We start from the raw sequence: 22,579 nt of genomic DNA on the forward strand, positions 1-22,579 counted from the left end.
AGGCAGAAACCTACAGGCGAACGCAGAGGCCATGGAGGAGTGCTACTTACTAGCTTGCTCTTCATGGCGTTTGAAAAGGTTTCAGGGCCTCCAGGCCCAGGGCAGCATCGCCCACAGTGGGCTGGAGCTTCCCACATCACTGACCAAAGCATGACAAGGTACTGCAGGCTTACCCCCAGTACCACAGGCTTACCCACAAGCCAATCTGGTTGGGGCATTTTCTCTATCGAGGTTCCTTCTTCCTAACAGACTGCAGCTTGTGTCACGTTGACATAAAACTAGCCAACACAGTGACTTATAAGTTAAACTTTAAAAGACATACACATGCCATTCAATAGGGGTACACATCTGTAATTCCAGCATTCCAGAGGATGAGGAATGGGAGCCTGCATCAGGACCAGCCAGGGATCCATAGGAGATTCTGACTTAAAAACGAAGGGAGGGAGAAGAGAAAAAGAAAGGAGGGAAGTGGGAATGGGGCAAGGAAAATAAATGACATTTTCTTGTCTGACTCTGACACCTTTTAACCTTTAGTGTACTCTTAGGAGATGAGATGAATAAATAAAAATAGAAAAAGGATTAAGTATTTTCCTGAGTTTATATACCTTCTAGCAAGTGCAATAATAGTTTTTTTTTTCAGGGTTTATAACTCCCAATCCCTTTTCTTCTAACATTTAACAATTCATTCAAAAATATTTACTAAACATAAACTATGCACCAGGGACTGTTTTAGTTCTTAGGTTGCCAGCAATGAGCAAAATAAGCAAGCCCTTCCTTTCAAAACACACCCTCAATACCATTAGGCTCTACGTGCTATACAGATTTAAAAAAAAAAATTGAAGAGGGGGAAAGAATGAATTTATGTTGCTGGTGTGTATAAGACTTGTGTCATTTCTGCAAGCATACCTGAAGGAAAAGGGCCAAAAGGGATGGGTGTTCAAAAGTACAGCAGGTTCCAATCCCGCAGTCAGGAGCGCATCTGGTTGCCATTCCACCATTTTTTAATTTTATTTTTGGAGGGTGTATCAGTACCCTTGTGTCCGAAACAGCAAATGTAAGCATTACTGCATGGCCTTACCTAGTTAAATACGTCATTCTGACAGTGAAATATCTAACTTTGTTGAGTCGTCAGGTCCCTCTCCAATCCACATCCTGGCGTACTGATTCGCTGAGCAACCAAGTTTGAGCAAAGATACCCGCGGAGGGTTCACGCACTCGCTTAGGAGGAAAAGTAGGCGGGTACCGTCCGCTGTTGGCTCCGCCCCTGTCTCCTCCGAGATTTTCCCCCAGGTCCCAACAGCAACTAACAGCGGCTTCCGGGAGGAGTTTTGGACCTCGCGTGCCTCCGTCGACGCTCCGCCTTCTCCTCCCGGCGCGACTGTAGAGAAGCCCGGCACTGGCGGCGGCTGTTTTGAGAGCCGCTCGGTGTCACCATGGGTGACCACGGGCTGGAGCTGGCGTCCATGATTCCCGCCCTGCGGGAGTTGGGCAGGTAGGGCCACGCGTCGTCGCCAGCCTCGAGACACCGTGTCTCCTCAGCCCGCGCCGCGGCCTGTGGGCGCTGCTCTCTCACAGTGGCAGTTGGTCGGAGAGCGGTCGCGACCCACGTGCGGGGGATGCTCGGGCAGCGCCTGCTGCGTTCGCGGGGACTTGCCCACGCGAGCTTCTTTCTGCTTGACCTCGAGAAGGGTCTCTTCTGGTCATTTCACCACACTCATTTGTTTCTCGAAAACCTTCCCTGGGTCCTGGGCCTTCGTGGCTGTTGGCTGAATTACTTGGCTTAGGTTTTGTTTCAAAATCACGGCCCGAAAGCGTCGATGTTTCTTCTCGAAGAGAGGCCTTACTTTGGCCAGCCCGTTACTTTAGTCGGAAATCCCAGGGACTGGTCACAGGTCCACAGACTCTAACGTGCTCAGCATTACCCAAACTAAAACTTGAGATGATATACATTTGCAAATGTCTCTTTTGGGCCTTACGTAACGTCGCACGCCGCCTTTAAAACCAGAATTTGGGTAGCAGAGGTAGGGGAACCTCGAGGCCAGCCAGAACTAAATAACCCGGTTCCAATCTGAAAAGTTAGTGCTTGCCACGCCCCTTCTTCTTTTGTAAGTTTCCCTAGATCTGGAGACCAGGGCTGCAGCTGAGTTCTCAACGAAAATCATCTGTTCTCCTGCAAACTGGAAAGTTTGCACGGAGAGTCAGTGCTGACCTTAAGTCTTCTGAGATGCCTGCTTCCTTTTATTTTCCCACTGCAGCGGTGTTCATTTCTTCCCGCTGGCCATACCAAAACCCAAAAACCTAAATTAGAGGATAAATGAAAAGACCACATTTGTGCTGTCTGAATTTCTTTTTACTTTGCACGAATGTAGCAAAAAAGACTTTGTGGGGGCAAGAGTAATTAAAAATTTGAATTTAGTAATCTCAGTTTTTCTAAAAGCATATGAGTTAAAGTGGAGATTTTGGGAAAGTGATAATACACATTTTGTCATCACTGAAATTCTGGAAGGCAGGGACCGACACCTGAGGTTGTTCCTTGACCTTAACTCAAGCACCATGGCACAAGTACCTGTGTTCATACGAACATGTACACACGAACTTATATGTATACCTCACGCACATTCAGACTTTTTAAAAATAATTAAAAATGTAAGAGTTTAACAGCAGTTTATATATTAAAAGCTTCTATAACTCGACAATAAAGTTTGATGAGAAAAATAAATAAGGAAATTAGGCAGATTTTTCTCCAGAGAGAATATAAAATGGCTAATAAGCAAAGGAAAAGATGGGTATTTGATATGATTAATAATGTGAGACACAAATCCAAACCACAAGGAAGTTGGCGTGATGACTTGGGAGGACAAGGCAAGAGGCTCACTGAGTTTGAGGACAGTTTGGGCTACCAAGGTGTTAGAAGGGGCTGTATAATGAGATCTTGTCTCAACCCTCCTCAAAAACAGAACCAGGAGATTCCATTTCAGACCATTACAATAGCTATTGTATATGTAAAACAAGTGGCAAGGATATGGGGAAATTGGAACCCGTAGTACATTGTTAGTGTAGGTGTAAAGTAGTATAATAGTCATTGTGAAGTGGAATGAAGGTGCCGCACCAAGGAGGATGGGGTAAATAGTTACTCTAACCCCACAACTCTTTTTACTATATACTCAAAAGAATTTAAAACCGGGATTTGAACATATATTTTTACACTTTGGCTCATTATAGCATTGTTATTCCCAATAGCTCAATGGCGGAAGCTAATGTTCACCAACAGATAAGTAGACATAACCCTTCCAAATGTAGCATGAACATAGAAAGTATTATTCAGTGTGATAGGGACAGATTCTAACGTGCCACAGCTAAACCAGTGCTTTTCAACCTGTGACTCAAGAACCCCTATCTTCAAAAATATATACATTATGATTCATAACAGTAGCAAAATTATAATTATGAAGTAGTAATGAGAGTAATTTTAAAGTTGGGGAGTCACCAAGATAGGAGGAACGCTTTTTGCTGGTTTAGTTTGTAGAGACAGAAACTCTCTAAATAGCTTATGCTGGCCTAGAATTGCAAGCCTTCCACCTCAGCTTCCAGCTATAGGTATGTGCCACCATGCCTCCTAATAAAACATTTTTATTCTAATTTATTTATCGAGAGGGAGGGTCACACACATCACAGTTCATGTGGAGGTCATGGGATCTCTCTTTCCACTACATCAGTCCTGGGGGTGGAACTAAGGTCAGACTTGGAGCATGTGCCTTTACCTGCTAAGCCATCTTGCTAGAGGCTCCCACTGTGTCTCTTTTAACACACTTTACTTTATATTTCAGTGCTACTCCAGAGGAATATAATACTGTTGTGCAGAAACCAAGACAAATTCTCTGCCAATTCATTGACCGAATACTTACAGATGTAAATGTTGGTAAGAGGGAATTATTTCTTCCATGAACTTCAGTGCTTTTCCATGTAACATCGTACTATCATTTTTCCTCTAGGCAGTTTTAGTCAGAGTTAGTTTTTGTTATAGATAGTCATTTCGAGCAGGTTGTTACTCAGTATTGCTTATTACTTAAGACATACTATAATTTAGATCTTAAAATCAAGTGTGTGTTCCTGTTAATAATCATGATTCTCTACTGGCTTCCTAGAATTCTTTAATGTGTTAGCTGTAAAACGTGTCTGAGTCCAATCATACGGACGTTATCAACGACTTGTACCAGTGATGAAAACACAGCAAATACAAAAACCGAAATTTGGTACCAACATATTTTGAGATTTACTAAAATCATTTAAACTTTGTTATTTTCAAGTCTACAAAGTTATAGGTTGCTAAAAAGATAGCAAAGGGTTATGAACATTTGTAAGCCATGGCTTCATTTGGTTCTGTGAACACTTGTAAGCTGGGGCTTCATCTGGTTCTCCCTCTGTTTTGACCACTTGCTTATTCCCTCAATCAATTCCTTATCCAGGTATTCCTTCATGGTATCTTTCCAGAATTGTTTCATTTTATCCTGTGATTGCTGCAAATCTCACAGTAAATCTGTTGAGCTTCCTGGTCCAGCCAATCTAGCTAAACTTGGTGAAGTCTAGGTTCAGTGAGATATCTTGTCTCAATAAGTAAGGTAGACACCCAACATTGACCTCTGACTTTCGCATCCATGTACACACACACACACACACACACACACACACACACGGACATGTACATAGACATATACCATACACATACAAAAATAATGCTAGATAAGATCATAGGACATCTCCATATATCAGTTTAACATGAGTACTCCGCTGGACAAAGTTTTGATTACCAAAATCTAGTTTCTTAACAATAGCTCTATAATTAGTTATGACTTAATTAAAAGAATCTTTTATCTCTTAGTTGCTCTCGAACTTGTAAAGAAAACTGACACTCAGCCGACCTCTGTGATGTTACTTGATTTTATCCAGCACATCATGAAGTCTTCTCCACTTATGTTTGTAAATGTGAATGGAAGCCAGGGCCAAAATGAGGCCAAAGACAGTTGTATTGGTAAGTGCTGTTAATTTATCCAGGTAAGGCCTGGAACTCAGATCTGCCTGCCTGCCTTCTGGTGCTGGGGTTAAAGGCATAGGCTGATGTGCCATCTTTAGCTGCTCTCTTTCTTTAACAGTGTTACTGGAACATTGTCTCTAATTACTGCAAAGTTTGTTTAGACATTCTATTCAGAAACTACTTTCACGCAGCACGGTAGTGCACACACTTAATCCTAGTGCACAGTGGTGAAGGCAGGAAGATCTTTGAGTTGGATGCCATCCTGGTCTACAGAGCAAGTTTCAAGTCGATCAGGGCTACACGGAGGAAAAACTTTCTTTAAAAACCAAAACCAAACCAAACAAAACTTACTATATTGCCTTTTAATAAAAATTTGTTTCCTGTATGTTAAAGCCTTTTTCTAGGCTTTTACCTTATTGTTACTACCCCATTAATCTGCCCCTCCCTGCTTTCTGATTTTTCTCATAAAGGGATGCAGAGCAAACATTTTCCCATATAATGAAATATTTTAAAATTTGCTAATAGTATCTGCTTTAATACTGTAGCCTTCAAAAAGTGTTCTGGAGGCTGGAGAGATGCTGCTTTTCCAAGGTCCTGAGTTCAAATCATAGCCACCACATGGTGGCTCACAACCAATGTGATTTGATGCTCTCTTCTGGTGTCTCTGAAAACAGCTATAATGTACTCATATACATAAAATAAATAATTCTTTTTTAAAAAGTTTTCCGATTCCTCCTGGCTACCTAGGACTAGCTTTTTTGCTGCTGATTTATATGTTCTTATTATTGATGTTCTGTCTTTCTTCTGTCATAAGTTCTTAAATTATACTACAATTACATTTTCAGTTTTTGTTATATTTTATAAAGTATGGACTACAACCCACAGTGGGTTATGAAATTAATTTGAAGCTAGTAACATTTAAAGTGAGCTGGGCATGGTGTCACACGCCTTTAATTCCAGCACTTGGGAGGCAAAGGCAGGTAGATCTCTCTACATAATGAGTTCCAGGATAGCGAAAGCTGTATTGAGAGACTTTGTCTCAAACAAATATGTAGAGAGCCTCTGTCTTGCATGAATGAGTGAATGAATGAATGACATGTCCATATGGATAGGGGACTGAATTTAGCACCTTACATGTAGTACAAAAGTGATCTTAACACTAAACCATACCTCCAGCTCAACATTCACTAACTTCCTTGAAGGAAGCCGACTGTTCTGCCTTGCACATCTAATAATCCCTAGCGCTTGAGAGGTGAGAATAGAAGGATCATTGAGAGTTTAAAGTCATCCTTGGCCACATAGCAATTTTAAGACCAGCCTGGGCTACATGGGATATTGTTTCATAAAAGGAAAATATGATTTTTGTTGAAGCGGTAATAGTAGCTACTGTTTGTTGAATATTTATTATGTTTTTGGAACTATACTGATCTCACATATGTTACATCGCTTGATCATTACAGTAGCCAGTAACATAGCTATTATTATGCAGCTTCAGAGATGTGAAGTTGACATAACTAGTAGATAGTAAGCTAAAACCATTTTTTTTTTTTTTTTGGTTCTTTTTTTCGGAGCTGGGGACTGAACCCAGGGCCTTGCGCTTCCTAGGTAAGCGCTCTATCACTGAGCTAAATCCCCAGCCCCTAAAACCATTTTTTAACTCCAAAATTGATATTCTGAAGTACAGCCTTTCTGTCATGTAGGAAATGTAGACTTCTCTTAGTGAAATTTGTACTTTAAAAATCAATCACCAAACATTTAGAAAATTCACGCATATACTTATTCATTTAATATGTTTTCTGTTTGTTTCAAAGAATTCAGTCATTGGATCATTACAAGACTTTTACGGATTGCAGCAACTCCATCCTGCCACATGCTACACAAGAAAATATGTGAAGTTATCTGCTCATTATTATTTCTTTTTAAAAGCAAGAATCCTGCTATTTTTGGGGTACTCACAAGAGAATTACTTTATCTTTTTGAAGACTTGATTTACCTCCACAAAAGAAATGCAGTGGGTGATGTTATGGAATGGCCAGTGGTTGTCAGTCGATTTTTAAGCCGATTGGATGAACACATGGGATGTTTACAGCCAGCTCCTTTGCAGTTCATGAACATGCAAAATGTAGAATTTATTGAAGTCACTTTATTAATGGTTCTTATTCATATTGTTCCAACTGTGTTTTTTAGACGACAAGAATTGTTACTGTGGCAGATTGGCTGTGCTCTGCTAGAGCATGGTAGTCCCAAGATCAGATCTTTAGCAATTAGCCTTTTAACTGAGCTCTTTGAGCTGGGAGGATTACCAGCACAGCCAGCCAGCACCTTTTTCAGCCTATTTTTGGAGTTGCTACAACACCTTATAGGAATGGATGCTGACCAACTGAAATTGTATGAAGAGCCATTGTCAAAGCTGGTAAAAACACTGTTCCCCTTTGAGGCAGAGGCTTATAGAAATATTGAACCTGTTTACTTAAATGTGCTGCTGGAAAAACTCCGAGTCATGTTTGAAGATCGCGTGCTCATGCGGCTCAAGTCTGATTTGCTGAAAGCAGCTCTGTGCCATTTACTGCAGTATTTCCTCACGTTTGTGCCAGCGGGGTATGAGTCGGCGTTACAGGTCAGGAAGGTTTATGTGACTGATATTTGTAGAGCTCTTGTAGATGTCCTCGGAGTTCAGACACATGTGGGGGTAAGTATTAAGATTACACATTATTTTGTTCATTTAAGTGTGTGTATATGTATAGGATGTGTTAACAAGAGAACACCACATATAGTAATGGCGTGTTAAGGGCACAATTTTCATAGTTTAGTTTCATTTTCAAAACTTTTTACTTTCCAGTAAAATTTTTCCAGAAAAATTTGTTCATTAAGTAGTGAACTGCCTAGTGAAGTAGAGTAGATTGTTTTAAAGTACAATTTATAAAATACATTTTTATAGCAGCATTAATTGAAAGGAGACTAGTTATCTTAATTGGAGAAAACTTAATCATTGAGATTTTTATCTGTGAATTTCACTTTAGAATATGTAATTAGTGATATTTATTTTCTATCATTTTTCCTGTTTGGACTGTGGGGAAAGACAGGCAATAAAATACTCAGATGTATAGTAACTTGATTCAATATTTTAAGCATTAAACATTTTAGCTTATTTAGTCTATAAATTTTGTTGGATTTGTAGCATGAAATAGCTAATGATTCCCTTATGAAGATTTCTGCATAACATTTTGAAAAGGGGAGGAGGGTTTATAATATGCATTTGTTGTTAACCTTTTTAAAGCTATAGAACCGTCTTTAATAGAATATAAAATAATATTGATTGATGTGGGTATTTGGTTTGTCTTAAAAAACTGGGAAGTAGTTTAGCTTCCTGGGAACATGTAACACTCATGTATTTTCTGTTTATAAATAATGTAAACAACTCCTAAGAGGTGGTATTTGAAATTACTTTTGTCTTCTCAGTATTTGTTGGGACCATTTTATGCAGCCTTGAAAATGGAAAGTACGGAAATTATTGAGAGAATTCAACGTCAAGCTCAACAGGAGAATCTCCGTGGTAGTAATGATGGTGTGTCACCAAAGAGGCGTAGACTCAGCTCCTCTCTCAGCTCTTACAAAAGGCCATCCAGACAGTCTGAAGAGTATGACCTCATCTGATTTTTTTGTAGACAGTTCATAAAATTTTATCTTAAAAAAATAAAGTTTCATTAACTATTCTGATTTAAGAACACAAAGGACATCTTTCTAAAAATGGGCGATAGGAATGTTTAAAATATTTTGCCAGTCATTATGATATACTCTAGTATGACACTGTAGACTTAGATGTAGTTACTTTGAATGATTTTGCCTGCCTGCTTAATTTGGTTTTTAATATTTGGAAATTGTCAGCCTGTGTGTCTATTATAAGTTCAAATCTTAATATACTTTTTTTTGTATGGAGCCAAAGAATTGCCATAGTTCAGCCAAATGAACGTTGTTTTAAATCTCTCCTAATGTAGATAAAAAGTTGATAATACATTGCAAATTTTTTATTTTACTATTACAGTTACTGGTGTGTATGTGTGTCTCTCCGTATTGTCTACATGTGTGTATGTATCACAACAAATGTGTAGAAATCAGTGGAAATGGGTTCTTTCTTTTCATCATGTGGTCCCCAGGGATCAAACTCAGGTTCTCAGGCTTGGTAGCAAGTGCCTTTATCTGCTGAGCTGTCTTGCTGATTCTTTTGTTTTAAATATAGGCATTTACTTAAAATTTTGTGCTGGACTTTAAGCCTGGGGCCTATGTATATTAAGTAAACATTATTCCTGAGCTGTACCCCCATTCCATATTTTGTTTGAAACACATTTGTATCATATATTAATATCCTCTACTGTGATTATACTTATTTATAGAATTAATCATGTGGATATGGACAAAAAGAGCATATTATGGAATGTTCTGAAACAGAAAGCTGAATCCCTTCAGATTTCCCTTGAATGTGGTACTCTAAAGAATTCTGTTGCTGAGGCATTAGAAGGAATCACTATTGTATTACAGCTGACTGCTCTCTGCACTGTTCACTGTTCTCATCAAGACATGGATGGGTAAAAAAAATTCAAAGATTTAATTTTTTTTTATTATGGGGGTATGATGTTTGAGGGTGCATGTTGTAGGATATTTGATCACACTGTGAACCCAAAATGGTATTATTCACTGAGAACTTGCAGTTTCTAGGTGTGTGGCTCAGCCCTTAGCACACAGCTTTAATCCCTCTGTGTGGGATACAGTCAGCCCTTAGCACACAGCTTTAATCCCTCTGTGTGGGATACAGTCAGCCCTTAGCACAGAGCTTTAATCCCTCTGTGTGGGATACAATCAGCCCTTAGCACACAGCTTTAATCCCTCTGTGTGGGATACAGTCAGCCCTTAGCACACAGCTTTAATCCCTCTGTGTGGGATACAGTCAGCCCTTAGCACACAGCTTTAATCCCTCTGTGTGGGATACAGTCAGCCCTTAGCACACAGCTTTGATCCCTCTGTGTGGGATACAGTCAGCCCTTAGCACAGAGCTTTAATCCTTCTGTCTGGGATACAGTCAGCCCTTAGCACAGAGCTTTAATCCTTCTGTGTGGGATACAGTCAGCCCTTAGCACACAGCTTTAATCCCTCTGTGTGGGATACAGTCAGCCCTTAGCACACACCTTTATCCCTCTGTCTGGGATACAGTCAGCCCTTAGCACACAGCTTTAATCCCAGACAGTGAAGGTGAAGTTAGTTTGTAGAAAGAAGCAGCCATGTTTGAAAGTGATGTCTATTGAGTGTCAGCAAAGTGACAAATCTGAGAAAGGTTTGACAGAATAGGAATGCCCAACTCTCACCAGGATGCGGGGGCGTGGGGGGGGCTACTTAAGAAAGCAGTGCAGAGTGCGGGAGAGGGAGAGGGCTAGGAGGCAGATTGCAGAGAGAATAAGGTAGTCAGAACAGCTGATGAAGAACAAGCCAGTGGATGAAAAGACGTCAGAAGATCAGAGTAGATTGCCAAAGTTAGTATGAGGCTAAGCAGAGCAATTCAGTAAGAAACTGAGAGAAGCCAGATTGAATTAGTGAGCTTGAAGAGGAGTTTGAATCAGAACAGCTGAGTTGGATCAGCCAGCCAGAGTTCAGAAAGGAAAAAGGTGAGCTTATTCAGCAGTAAATCTCAGAGGGTGAAAACATTCTAGACCTTGATAAGATTGTATGGAGGCTACAAGCTTCCAGGACTAGGTCTGGGTTAGCAGACAGAGGCAGTAAACCTCAGAGACAACACTTACTACAGAAGAATTAAAGATACTTTTAGTGCAGGCACACCATGGAATGCATGTGGAGCTCAGGAAAACTTTGTGTAGTCAGTTTTCTCCCGCTTTTACATGGGTTCCAAAGATGAAAGTCAAGTCTTTCAGGCTTTCAGGACAAGTATTTTACCCACCGAATTGTCTCATTGGCCCATCTCTTCGAATGAATTTGTATTTACCATTACTCACTTGATTTCCGTGGCCGTAGGAAACAAACTTTGTAATGAAGTAGGTAAGACATGTTGCTTCTGTCTTTATGTCAATTCTAGAGGTAAATTCTATTATACCTCGTGTGCCAATTAGATGTTAAAGTACAGAAACGTAGATTGGTTTTTTTTCTCTTAAGCCTAAATAACTTTTCCTAAGGACACATGATATGAAGATAGCAAAACATATTTAGGTGCAATTCAGAAACTCATGTTCTTTTGGCTATATATTTTTTTTTAAGATTTATTTCTCACATATATGTACACTGTAGCTGTCTTCAGACACATCAGAAGAGGGTACCAGATCTCATTACAGATGGTTGTGAGCTACCATGTGGTTGCTGGGATTTGAACTCAGAGCCACTGGAAGAACAGTCAGTGCTCTTAACCACTGAGCCATCTCTCCAGCCCTTGGCTATATTTTTTAAAATAGAGCAGAAATTTAGAATTCAGAAGAGATAGATTTTCTGTTCAGTACCTTTAATCTAAATTTTCTATCAAAAGAAACAAGTGAAGAATTTGCCATAATTTATGACAGCTTGTGATGATTCTGTACTTTCTGACTAACCAGTACAGAGTTATAAAAGAAGAGATTTTAGGAAATTTTATTAATTTAGTTGCCACTAAATTTAGAATTTGAGATAAATTCATAGATAAAAATCCCAGTGATTACATTTTCTCCAATTAATGCTGCTAAAAACACATAGAAATTCTGCTTTAAAATAGTGTGTTCTACTTCACTAGGCAGTTCACTGCTTAACAATTTTTCTGGACTGAAAGTAAAAAGTCTGAAAATGAAACTAAACTATGAAAATTATCATGTCCTTGACATACCATTACTGTGTGATACTTTTTCTTGTTAATAGAATATATCAACAAGGACTTTTATGAAGAGTGTTTGCCACATCAGTTAGTAATTTACACAGGCATGCTTTCTATCATTATTTAACCCTGGTAATTAAACATTCAAGGATCCTAGATCAATTCCCCATATCACAAGAGTGATTTAAGAGGCTGAGACAGGAGGATTGCCTCTAGATCAGCTGCCTAGGCTACAAATTAGACACAGTGTGTCTGCCCTCCCTATATCCCCTCCTACCCCCAAATATACACTTGCACACTACAATAGAAAAAAAATCAGTGACTTAAATCAACATAAAGACAGTACACTTAAGCATAGGTTGTTTTGTATTTTGACTTTAAATTGGCTTAAGGTTATAGGTTAGTTCTGCACTTAATTTTCCTTTGGATTTATTAAAATATTATATTAGACTATAATAGAATTCTAATGTCTTTTCTAAAAATGTACTCGTTGCAGCCATAATGCCAAGGATTGTCAACACAAATATAAGAAGAAACCTCCAGTAGTAATAACTTGGATGTCTTTGGATTTTTATACAAAAGTGCTTAAAAGCTGTAAGAGTTTGTTAGAATCTGTTCAGAAACATGAACTGGAATTAGTCATCGATAGTGTGGTGAGAATTTATGATGCTTTGATGTATATACAAGGTGAGTACAAATAAGTGAGAGACAGTAGTCATTGTAGATGGAGGCTTTCTGTTTCTGCCTAAAGTTTAAATGCAGAAGTATTTGCAGTATTGAGAATATTTTCAAATTTTCTGTTAATTAAACTTACTGGTAATTTCTGAGTTTCACATTATTTGTGTAATATTTTGATTTAGTCAATAGACATTCATTTGAAACATTTAGGTGTTTTGGTTTGTAAATCTGAAGAATATTATGATCCATTTAGACAGTCTATAGATGCATATGTTTTTAAGCCACATCTGCTTTCATTGGCCTCACAGACTTCAGCAAGGGCCTCAAGTAGAGCTTAGTGGTAGAGTACATGTTAAACTTGTGCAAGGCTGTGGGTTTGCCACAGATCACTCCCAGTTAAAACTCAAGATTGTTTCTTGCCCTTTATTTTAAGAATCTTCGTTTATTGATGTTCATTGTAATTTCACTTAATCTTTTGGATGTCTATATTCTTACTGGTAAAGTAAAATGACGAATATCATGAAGGAATAGATTAATTTATGTCCTTTTGTCTGTCTCTGTAGTAAAAAGTTCATTTCAAGATCATGTTCTGGAAGAGTTATGTGGAATGCTCTCACTTCCTTGGATTTATTCCTATTCTGATGATAACTCTTTAAAGATGACCACATTTGCTACTAACCTTCTGCGGTTAAGCCAGAGGGTTTGGGAAAGTTACTGTAAGTAGTCACAAAAGTGTCTGTGTGTAGCTTATTTTGTTGTGTTTAACTGATCTCTGTATAGGATTTATAATACTTTATCATACATTTTTCAATAATTAAAAGGAGAATATTCAGAAGAGTACAGAAAGGAGTTTGGTATAGTAACAGTATACTTGCCCTATACCTCAAAATAATCAGCAAACGTTTCTAAAGAAATCTTGTTTCATAAAGTTAATTCTGTTTAGCTCCACAGGCACAGTCACAATGCGTGTTTCTTCTGACACTGTTTCCAAAAAGAATATTCCTTGACTGGAGAACAACAGTTTATAATTGGGCCTTGAAGAGCTCCCATGAAGTAATCCGGACTAGTTGTGTTAAAGGATTTTTTATCTTATTGCAGCAGGAGAATTCTTGTAATCAAATTCCCAAGATGCTAATGTATGTATTAAGAATTTGATTTGACAATATAATTTGACTGTATAAATCATTAATCTGACTTTCCAAGTTATTGCAGAATACAGACAGCAAATATTGCTTGTAACTTGAAAATTTTATTTTTCTCTTCTAAATTTTATTTTTTCCTTTTATCTCAAATGGAGAGAGTCTAATCTAAAATATTTACTAGGAAGATTTCGTACTTATTCTTTTTCTCCAGAGATAGAGTCAAAGATGATTCTCACGTGGTCAAGAAAGAATTTGCTTCTGTCCTTGGTCAACTTGTCTGTACTCTTCATGGCATGTTTTATTTGACAAGTTCCTCGGTAGAGCCTTTCTTTGGACCTGTGGACTTGTTCTGTAAGAACCTGAAAGCCACTTCTCAACATGAATGTTCATCTTCTCAAGTAAAAGCTTCCGTTTGCAAGCCATTCCTTTTCCTGCTGACTAAAAATACACCTAGTCCAGTAAAACTTGGTGAGTAATTACTTTGGAATTAAAAGCACTTTGCAGTGATACTGGAGTATGAGCTTGTTGTAGGGTTGAGGTTACAGGTGCACCAGGAAGATCGTGGGTTTACATGGTAACTTGCAGTTTATTCACAAGATAGTTGATAAGTGATTCTATGGACCCCTAAGTTCTATAAAATTAACAGTAAGACTAAGATTCCTCTCAGTTGCATCAGTTAGAGTTGGTTTTTTTTTTTTTTTTGAGTCTAATAGGTAATAATCTATAAAGCCTAAAAACGATCTTTTGATAACTTAGATACTGGAATTTATTTTAAATTTAAATCATTTATATAACTTCCTAAGTATGAAGTAATCTAAATTATTGGTAAGTTTGCCAGCTGTAGTGGCACATGCCTTTTTGATACTAGCATTAGGAGGCAGAGGCAGGTGGATCTCTGTGTTCAAGGCCAACTGGTCTACAGACTTGAGTTCCAGGCCAGTCAGCCAGGTTTCTACAGTGAGACCTATCTCAAAATAAAAAAACAACAAAAGAACCACAAAACTAAACAAATGAATTAATAAGTTCTACAGTAATCTCCTTAAATTATGTATGCCATGTATACCCAAATATTGACATAAAAGGCAAAATGGGATTGTTTGCTGTATTTTATTTGCTGACAGTGTTTTTAAGTACAACTTTGTTACATATGTCCAATTGGAAAATATGTAAAACATATACTATCTTGCTTTAGCTTTCATAGACAATCTGCATCATCTTTGTAAGCATCTTGATTTTCAAGAAGATGAAACAGAGGTAAAAGCAGTTCTTGGCACTTTATTAAATTTGATGGAAGATCCAGACAAGGATGTTAGAATAGCTTTTAGTGGAAATATCAAGTATATATTGGAATCTTTGAACTCTGAAGATGGATTCATAAAAGAGGTTAGAAATCTTAAATTAAAACATACAGGTTTTTATAAACCTAGGCATAGAACTATTCTGACCATATACTTCGCTTTCTTAGCTTTTTGTGTTAAGAATGAAGGAAGCATATACACATGCCCAGATATCAAGGAGTAATGAGCTGAAGGACACCTTGATTCTTACAACAGGGGATATTGGAAGGTATGTCTGACAGTATTTGAATTGAAACTTACTTATTTTTGTCACTGGCTTATGTGCCTGGTATTAGAGATGTGAGGGCTGGAGATGTAGTCCAGTGGTAGAATACATGCCTACTGTACTGAAAAAAAAAAGAAAATAATAAATTGTGGTATAAGATGTATATTATGGAAAAAAATATGATCTCCATATATTTAATTATGTGTCTGCATTAGTTTCTGAGACACTGACTTCCTGTATACCCGTGTTTTTATTTTCAGGGCAGCAAAAGGAGATTTGATACCTTTTGCACTCTTGCATTTACTGCATTGCTTGTTGTCTAAGTCTGCATCCGTCTCTGGAGCGGCATACACAGAGATCCGAGCACTAGTTGCAGCCAAAAGTGTTAAACTACAGAATTTTTTCAGTCAATATAAGAAACCAATCTGTCAGGTGAGAACCAGCATTCAGCCTTTCAAAAGACAATAGCAACATTTTACAGGAGTTAAAAATGAAGTTGAAGCCAGGCAAAGTAGTGTGTGTGTTGATAGTCTCTGTTACTTCACTTGGAAGTGTATGGTCGCTTGAGTCCAGAATTTTGAGACCAGACTGGGCTTAAGGAAAACAATATATGCATGTCTTCTTATTTTGCTTGTTTTAAAAGATTATTTTTTAAGTTATACTTATTTAGAAATGAATTTTTGCCATTTGTATTTAAGGATAATGGCCTGAAGATATGGGTCATAAATGAAAGGGAATATCATCTTTTAATAATGTGTTACATTATTATATTCTTGTTAAGTTTGGGGAGTCATTTTTTAGCCTTTTTAGTGATGGTATTGTAAATGGGACACTTTGTTTTCAGAAACAAATCATCAATGTCTGAAAAGTTAGGCCATATTAAAGTATCGTTCTTACCTTCATCATGATATTAAAGTTTCTTAACTGAGATTGGTTGCTTTTGGGGTTGGGGATTTAGCTCAGTGGTAGAGCACTTGCCTAGCAAGCACAGGGCCCTGGGTTTGGTCCTCAGCTCCAAAGGAAAAAAAAAATTGGTTACTTTTCTCCAAAGTAGGATTATGACATAATCTACTTCATTAAAGTGAATGGAATGAGTCCAACTATGGCAGTATAGAACTTAAAGCTATCCTTTATGCTAGCTTAAAAATTATTTGTTGGTGGGCAGGGAGTGGGGTTTGGTTGCATTTCCTTCATTTGAAAACTAAGAAAAAATTTTGCTTTAGTTTTTGGTAGAATCTCTCCACTCCAGTCAGATGACAGCACTCCCAAGTACTCCTTGCCAGACTGCTGAGATGCGAAAACAACATGTTGCTCATCACAGAGAAATGGCTTTAAATACCTTATCAGAAATTGCCAATGTTTTTGACTTTCCTGATCTTAATCGTTTCCTGACAGTAAGTTGGGGTGTGTGTGTGTGTGTGTGTGTGTGTGTGTGTGTGTGTGTGTGTGTGTAGTTGACCTACTTGAAGCGTTGATTTCAACATTTCATTTATTTCATTCTGTTTGTTTATTTTTATAGAAAACCTTACAAGTACTGTCCTAGGTGTGGTTTAATGAGCAGACACCAAAGCAACTCTTACAATGACAACATTTAATGGGGACTGACTTACAGGTTCAGAGGTTCAGTCCATTATCATCAAGGCAGGAATATGGCAGCATCCAGGCAGGAGGAGCTGAGAGTTCTACATCTTCATCTGATGGGTGCTAGGAGAAGACTGGCTTACAGGCAGCTAGGATGAGGGTCTTAATAACCCACACCCACAGTGACACACCTACTCCAACAGGGCCACACCTTCCAATAATGCCACTCCAAGGGCCAAGCATATACAAACCATCACAAGTATATTTAGGACCATATGACCCTTAGATTTTTAAAATTACATGCTTTATGTGTGTGTGTGTGTATACATCAGAAGACAACCTTGGCTGTTGTTGCTCAGGCACTGTCCATCAATTTTGGGGGTGTGGTTGTTGGGCACAGAGTCCCAGCATAGTGCCCTGGAGTTTTTGCCAAGTAAATTTGAATGGCTGAGCAGCAAGCCTTTAACATCTCTCTGTCTCTGATTCCATAGCACTGGGAATAAAGGCTTCTGTCACCATGCCTAGCTGTTTGCTGAGGATTGAACTTACATCCTCATGCTTACACGGCGTGCTCTTTACCACCTGAACTATCTCCTGAGCCCTTAAATTGTGTATTTATTTTTACTTTGACAGAGATTATTGATTACACAGTATAACTTAAACATTTATTTATTTATTTATTTATTTATTTATTTATTGTTCTATATATCATATTTAATGATACCATAATCTGGTTAACTCTTATGTTTTCAATAGTGTCCTGGGCTCCATTAGTCATTGAAAAATTAATATTTACCTGTAAGAAGTTGAATTCTAAAATAGAGAATTAGTGATATGATCTGCTTTGAATTCGAATGATAGACTTTGTAGCATGGGATAGTTTAGGAAGACTCTGAAATTCATTAGGGCTAAGTTTTAAAGGGTAATGGAGCATTTTATCTTTTTATCTTTCCCTCAAAGTCAGGTTTATTGTTAGTCTTAATAAATTGTGATAACAGTTCATACAGGAGTTTTCCCTATAGTATTATTTTAACAAACTTAAGTTGCTTATAAATTGATTATATATACAAAGAAAATAGGAACCACAGATTCATACCTTATTAATTTCATCAAAACCCACAAATATTTATTGCAACATTACCCAGTGGCAAAATAAAACTCTAAGAAGAAACTTAATGTCTAAATTTAAGACATACTATGCAACCACCTTAAGCTAAGTATAACTAAAGTTAAAAGGCATACGGTATGTCTGAAGGGAATCCTATTTGTAACTTTGTTGTTTTCTTTTTCTTTCTTTTTTCTTTAAGACAGAGTCTCATTCTGTAGCACAGGTCGGTGTCAAGTGTTCTCTCTTGCCTCAGACTCACACTTCAAGTCACACTTCAAGTGTGACAGAATCTCACACTTGAAAGCAAGGCTTGGATCTTGTTCATTGTTACATCCCAGGTTTAGAATAATGACTTAACATGGAGTTATAATCATTAGGACATGTAGAATAAATACACAAAATAACTATTTTCCCTTTGGAGTTTATGGTAATTTAATGAGCTAGACCTTAAAAGAAATAGACCAAAAAGGAAAGATTTGTTGCAGTATTGGGATGTTAGATGTGCTTAACTGCTTCACTGGCTGTGGGTGTCTGTATCTGTTTGGGTCAGCTGCTGGGTGGAGCCTTTCAGAGGACAACTTGCTCCTGTCACCAAGCATAACAGAGCATCATTAATCATGTCAGGGATTGGTGCTTGCCCACTGCATGGGTCTCAAGTTGGGCTGGTTATTGGTAGCCCATTCCCTCAGTCTCTGCCCCATCCCTGTGCCTGTGTTTCTTGTAGACAGGATAAATTTTGGGTTGGAAGTTTTGTGGGCAGTTTGGTTTCTTTATCACGCCCTGGGGCTTGCCTGTTTTCTGTAATTATGAAGCACCAATTCTATGATCTAAGACATTCTTTCAGTTTGCACTGGCTATTCTCTACACTTTTATTCAGACCCTGAATCATAGTAATGTCATCCGTCTGTTATAGTCTAGTGAGGAGTGACGAAGCTGAAAACAAGTACGATTCCATACTTAACTTCCTGTAACATTAAAAAGTATTTCTCGTGGATGGCTTATTTGAACAGTTTATCACCCAGACAAGTGTACTTTTTGATAATTACTGTGTTTTTATCCAGAGGACATTACAAGTTCTACTTCCTGATCTGGCCGCCAAAGCAAGTCCTGCAGCATCGGCTCTCATCCGAACTTTAGGGAAACAATTAAATGTCAACCGTCGAGAGATTTTAATAAATAACTTCAAATATATTTTTTCTCATTTGGTTTGTTCTTGTTCCAAAGATGAATTAGAACGTGCCCTTCATTATCTGAAGGTATTTGAATATTTGTATGTATTTTGTTCTTTTATTTAAATTAACATTATTGGAAAAACTATTGTAACATTGTAATATAGGAAGGGCCATAATTTATAGCTTATACTGTAAGAATTTGTATAAATATTATTGTGTTACATAATCATTGTCGGGCTGGAGAGATGGATCAGCTGTTAAGAGCACTGACTGCTCTTCCAGAGGTCCTGAGTTTAATTCCCAGCACCCACATGGTGGCTCAAGACAATCTGTAATGGGATCTGATGCCCTCTTCTGGTATGTAGGTGTACATGCAGACAGAGCACTCCTACATTTAAAAAGTAATCATTGTCTTGGGAGGATTCTAAATAACATTTTTTTGGTATTTTTTTCTGATCATTTACTATAATGAGATAGAATAGTCATCCTTTCACGGGCCTGTGGTTTTTATATAATTTTAGTGATTTTTGTGCTGATTACAGTTTTAAGTAAGCTGATATTGTACAAGTAATTATAGGAAGAGATAACTGTCTTTAATCATATGCCTGTATTTGGTTTATTTACTTGCTGCTCTGATTATAATTTGATTTCAATTCTTCCCACTTTAAAATATTAAATTTTTGTGGGACTGGAGAGATAGATGGCTTAAGGCTAACAATCTGTGTTCAGTTCCCGACACTCACATGGCAGATCATATCTTCCTGTAACTTCACATCCAAGGGGTCTGAGACCCTCCTCTGACCTCTATGGCACCAAGCACCCATGAACATACACCTACATATAGGCAGAACACTCTTGTGTATAATAAGAAAACAGATTAATCTTACTATTTTAGTGCATGTGGGAAAGACAGAGTGCATGGACCTTTATGCGTGTGTGGAGATAGAGAACAACTTTTGGGACTCATTTCGTTGTGGGTTTAGGCTTCATTATGGGTTTAGGCTGTTAAATTTGCATGTCTAGCTAATTTTTAAATTTAAAATTATAGCTTAGGCTTCTTTTTTGATTTTATATTAACAGCAGTGTCTTTGAGGAATATAAGACTATGGGATCAGAGGACCTTAATTTCATTTTTCTCTAAGAGGACAGCAGGTGTCTTCTCACTTGAGGACTAATGACTATTAATTGTTTTCATTCATCTCAAGAGCATTAACCTGTGTGTTACAGAAACAGAATGACAGTATTTATGGATTGCATACTACATGTCAAAAACTTCGCTCTATGCTATCTGGGTCACTTAAGTTACTTGGCAAGATAGAGGGAGCATAGTTTATCTTTTATACAAAATGCTTGAGACCAGATTTCAGATTCTTTTTGTGCGTGCGCGCACGTGCGCGCGCGCGCACACACACACACACACACACACACACACGCACACGCCCACACAAATACACAATGAGATATCTTGAGAATGAAACCAAAATCTAAACACAGAATTCATTCCTGTTTCACATACATCTTAAATGTATAGCCCAAAGCTAGTTTTATACAATATTTTCAATGTGCCCTCATTTTGACAACAACTTGTGTTTTAAAGTCAAGTATGGAATTATAATAGTGTTCAAAAGAATTGGTATTTGTGTTTTTAAATAGAAACATTCAGGCAGTGTTTTGCTTTACAGATGATGACACTTAAGGCAATGAGGTTAGGTTAGATTAGGTAATTTGTCCACATCACAGGACAGCCTATAAATGACAGCTAGATAGAATTTAAACTCCCGCATTCTGAACGAAACCATGCTGTGAACACTGTTTTTACTCCCAGGGCCTATGCATTTGTAAATACTGTTTTGCTGGTGCAGAAAGACCTTAGGCAAGCATAAGACTTTTCATTTTTAAATTTCATTTCAAAATTAAGTCTGATCACTTTTCTTCATTGTATACAGCTCATGGGAGACCTATCAGGAGAGAACAAGATTAGAATCCATTGCCAATGTTCTTTCTTAGTACTATTAGTGAACTGTGCCACTTGACCTAGAGCTCTTGATTTACTAAAAACACATTAAAAATCAGTGCATTTAAATTGGATGCTAACATGAGGAAAATGTTTTAATATCTTTAGAATGAAACAGAAATTGAGTTGGGGAGCCTGTTAAGACAGGATTTTCAAGGATTGCACAATGAATTATTGCTGCGTATTGGAGAACATTATCAACAAGTTTTCAATGGTTTGTCAATCCTTGCCTCATTTGCATCTAGTGATGATCCGTATCAAGGACCACGAGATATCACATCGCCTGAACTGATGGTAAGGGACACGGTACATGGAATTTAGTTTGTTTGGTTTTCTCCTTTTCTGTACCTTACTTATAAAACCCAAGAAACTCCTCTCATCTGTTTTCCAAACGTAAGTATCTCTTTAAGTTTTAATTGATATTTTCCTTCCTTACTAATTACTAATTAGGAGAATGTTCTATATACTTGCTTAGTCCAACCTTATAAAAGCATTTTCTTCACTGAGATTTCCTCCTCTCAGATAATCTTAGCCTGTGTCAAGTTGACACCCTCCCCAGCAAGATGGCTCACTATTGAGCCATCTGTGTGTAACTTCAGCCCCCAAAGAATCTGTATTCTTCCTTCCTGACTTCCCCTCATCTTCCCTACTTTGGGCAATGGTACTTTGTACCGTCATCTACTCATTTGCTTCAACCAAAACCCGAGAACAATAAGTGAGCTCTTCGAATAAACTCTGTAAGACCATGTGTGACAGTATGCCTTTCCAACCCACCTTTTGTTCAGTTCTTCTTTTCACTGCTTTGTTTCTTAAAAATGGCAAACTTTCAGATTTGTAGTTGTTGGCTTTAGATGGTCTCTGTACTTATATTAATAATTCCCTGGGTGCTTTTTACTATTCACAGTTTCCTTATCACCCCTACCTAAACTGATTTATCCAATTTTTACCACGTGCTCACATTTGTTTCCTTATAGCCCCTATCAGTCATGGTTATGTTTGAATTTATCTAGTGCCTCCTGCTAATTTGCCATATATTCCGTTGCCTATCCAAACCCATGTGCCTGGCACGATAGCATAGAAACACAGGTATTTGGTGAATGGAGATAGACATAGTCAAAGTACTGTTTGGCTCAATGCCAAGAACTTTAAAATTAGAATATTTATATAGACTTGATGCCACCTATTCCTACGTTTTATTTAAGACCATAAATTAGAACCATATAATTAGTGAATTGCAGTTTCTCATGCCAAAGTTTAATTCCAATCTAAATTAGAAGTTCACAAAACATATTTTGGAGACGCTGTGATGAAACCCATTATTTGGCCAATCTCAAAAAAAACCTGAGGATTTTTTTTTAAAGTAAGTTCACAAACCAAAAGGTAAATTCGGGCTTGAAAAACAAATGTTTTCTTTGCTTGGCAAAATTTCTGTATGCTAGATAGATAACTAA

At 37.8% G+C, this 22,579-nt stretch overlaps 2 protein-coding genes across 4 annotated transcripts in view; one reads left to right on the forward strand and one right to left on the reverse strand.

Annotated features, from left to right (window-relative positions):
• Positions 1–1,275, reverse strand: part of Pls1 (plastin 1) — a 110,335-nt gene extending 109,060 nt beyond the window's left edge. The window contains 1 exon segment of one of the 2 annotated variants that reach the window (NM_001433806.1): positions 1,079–1,275. The gene's annotated coding sequence lies outside the window, so the exon portion shown is untranslated. 2 annotated transcript variants of the gene reach the window in all.
• Positions 1,276–1,358: 83 nt separating this feature from the next.
• The window catches only part of Atr (ATR checkpoint kinase), a 97,449-nt gene continuing 76,228 nt past the window's right edge, over positions 1,359–22,579 (forward strand). The window contains exons 1-16 of one of the 2 annotated variants that reach the window (XR_015626967.1): positions 1,359–1,492; positions 3,828–3,919; positions 4,880–5,029; positions 6,844–7,721; positions 8,492–8,670; positions 9,424–9,615; positions 12,367–12,557; positions 13,112–13,264; positions 13,492–13,684; positions 13,902–14,158; positions 14,883–15,073; positions 15,156–15,256; positions 15,514–15,685; positions 16,477–16,647; positions 19,004–19,198; positions 21,237–21,422. Coding sequence is in view for 1 of the 2 variants with exons in the window: in NM_001427167.1 (NP_001414096.1) it covers positions 1,434–1,492; positions 3,828–3,919; positions 4,880–5,029; positions 6,844–7,721; positions 8,492–8,670; positions 9,424–9,615; positions 12,367–12,557; positions 13,112–13,264; positions 13,492–13,684; positions 13,902–14,158; positions 14,883–15,073; positions 15,156–15,256; positions 15,514–15,685; positions 16,477–16,647; positions 19,004–19,198; positions 21,237–21,422 (3,360 nt within the window). In the remaining variant the exon portion in view is untranslated. 2 annotated transcript variants of the gene reach the window in all.

The sequence above is a fragment of the Rattus norvegicus genome, chromosome 8 (genome assembly GCF_021556685.1).
Source record: "Rattus norvegicus strain SHRSP/BbbUtx chromosome 8, alternate assembly SHRSP_T2T, whole genome shotgun sequence".
NCBI classification, from domain to species: Eukaryota; Metazoa; Chordata; class Mammalia; order Rodentia; family Muridae; genus Rattus; species Rattus norvegicus.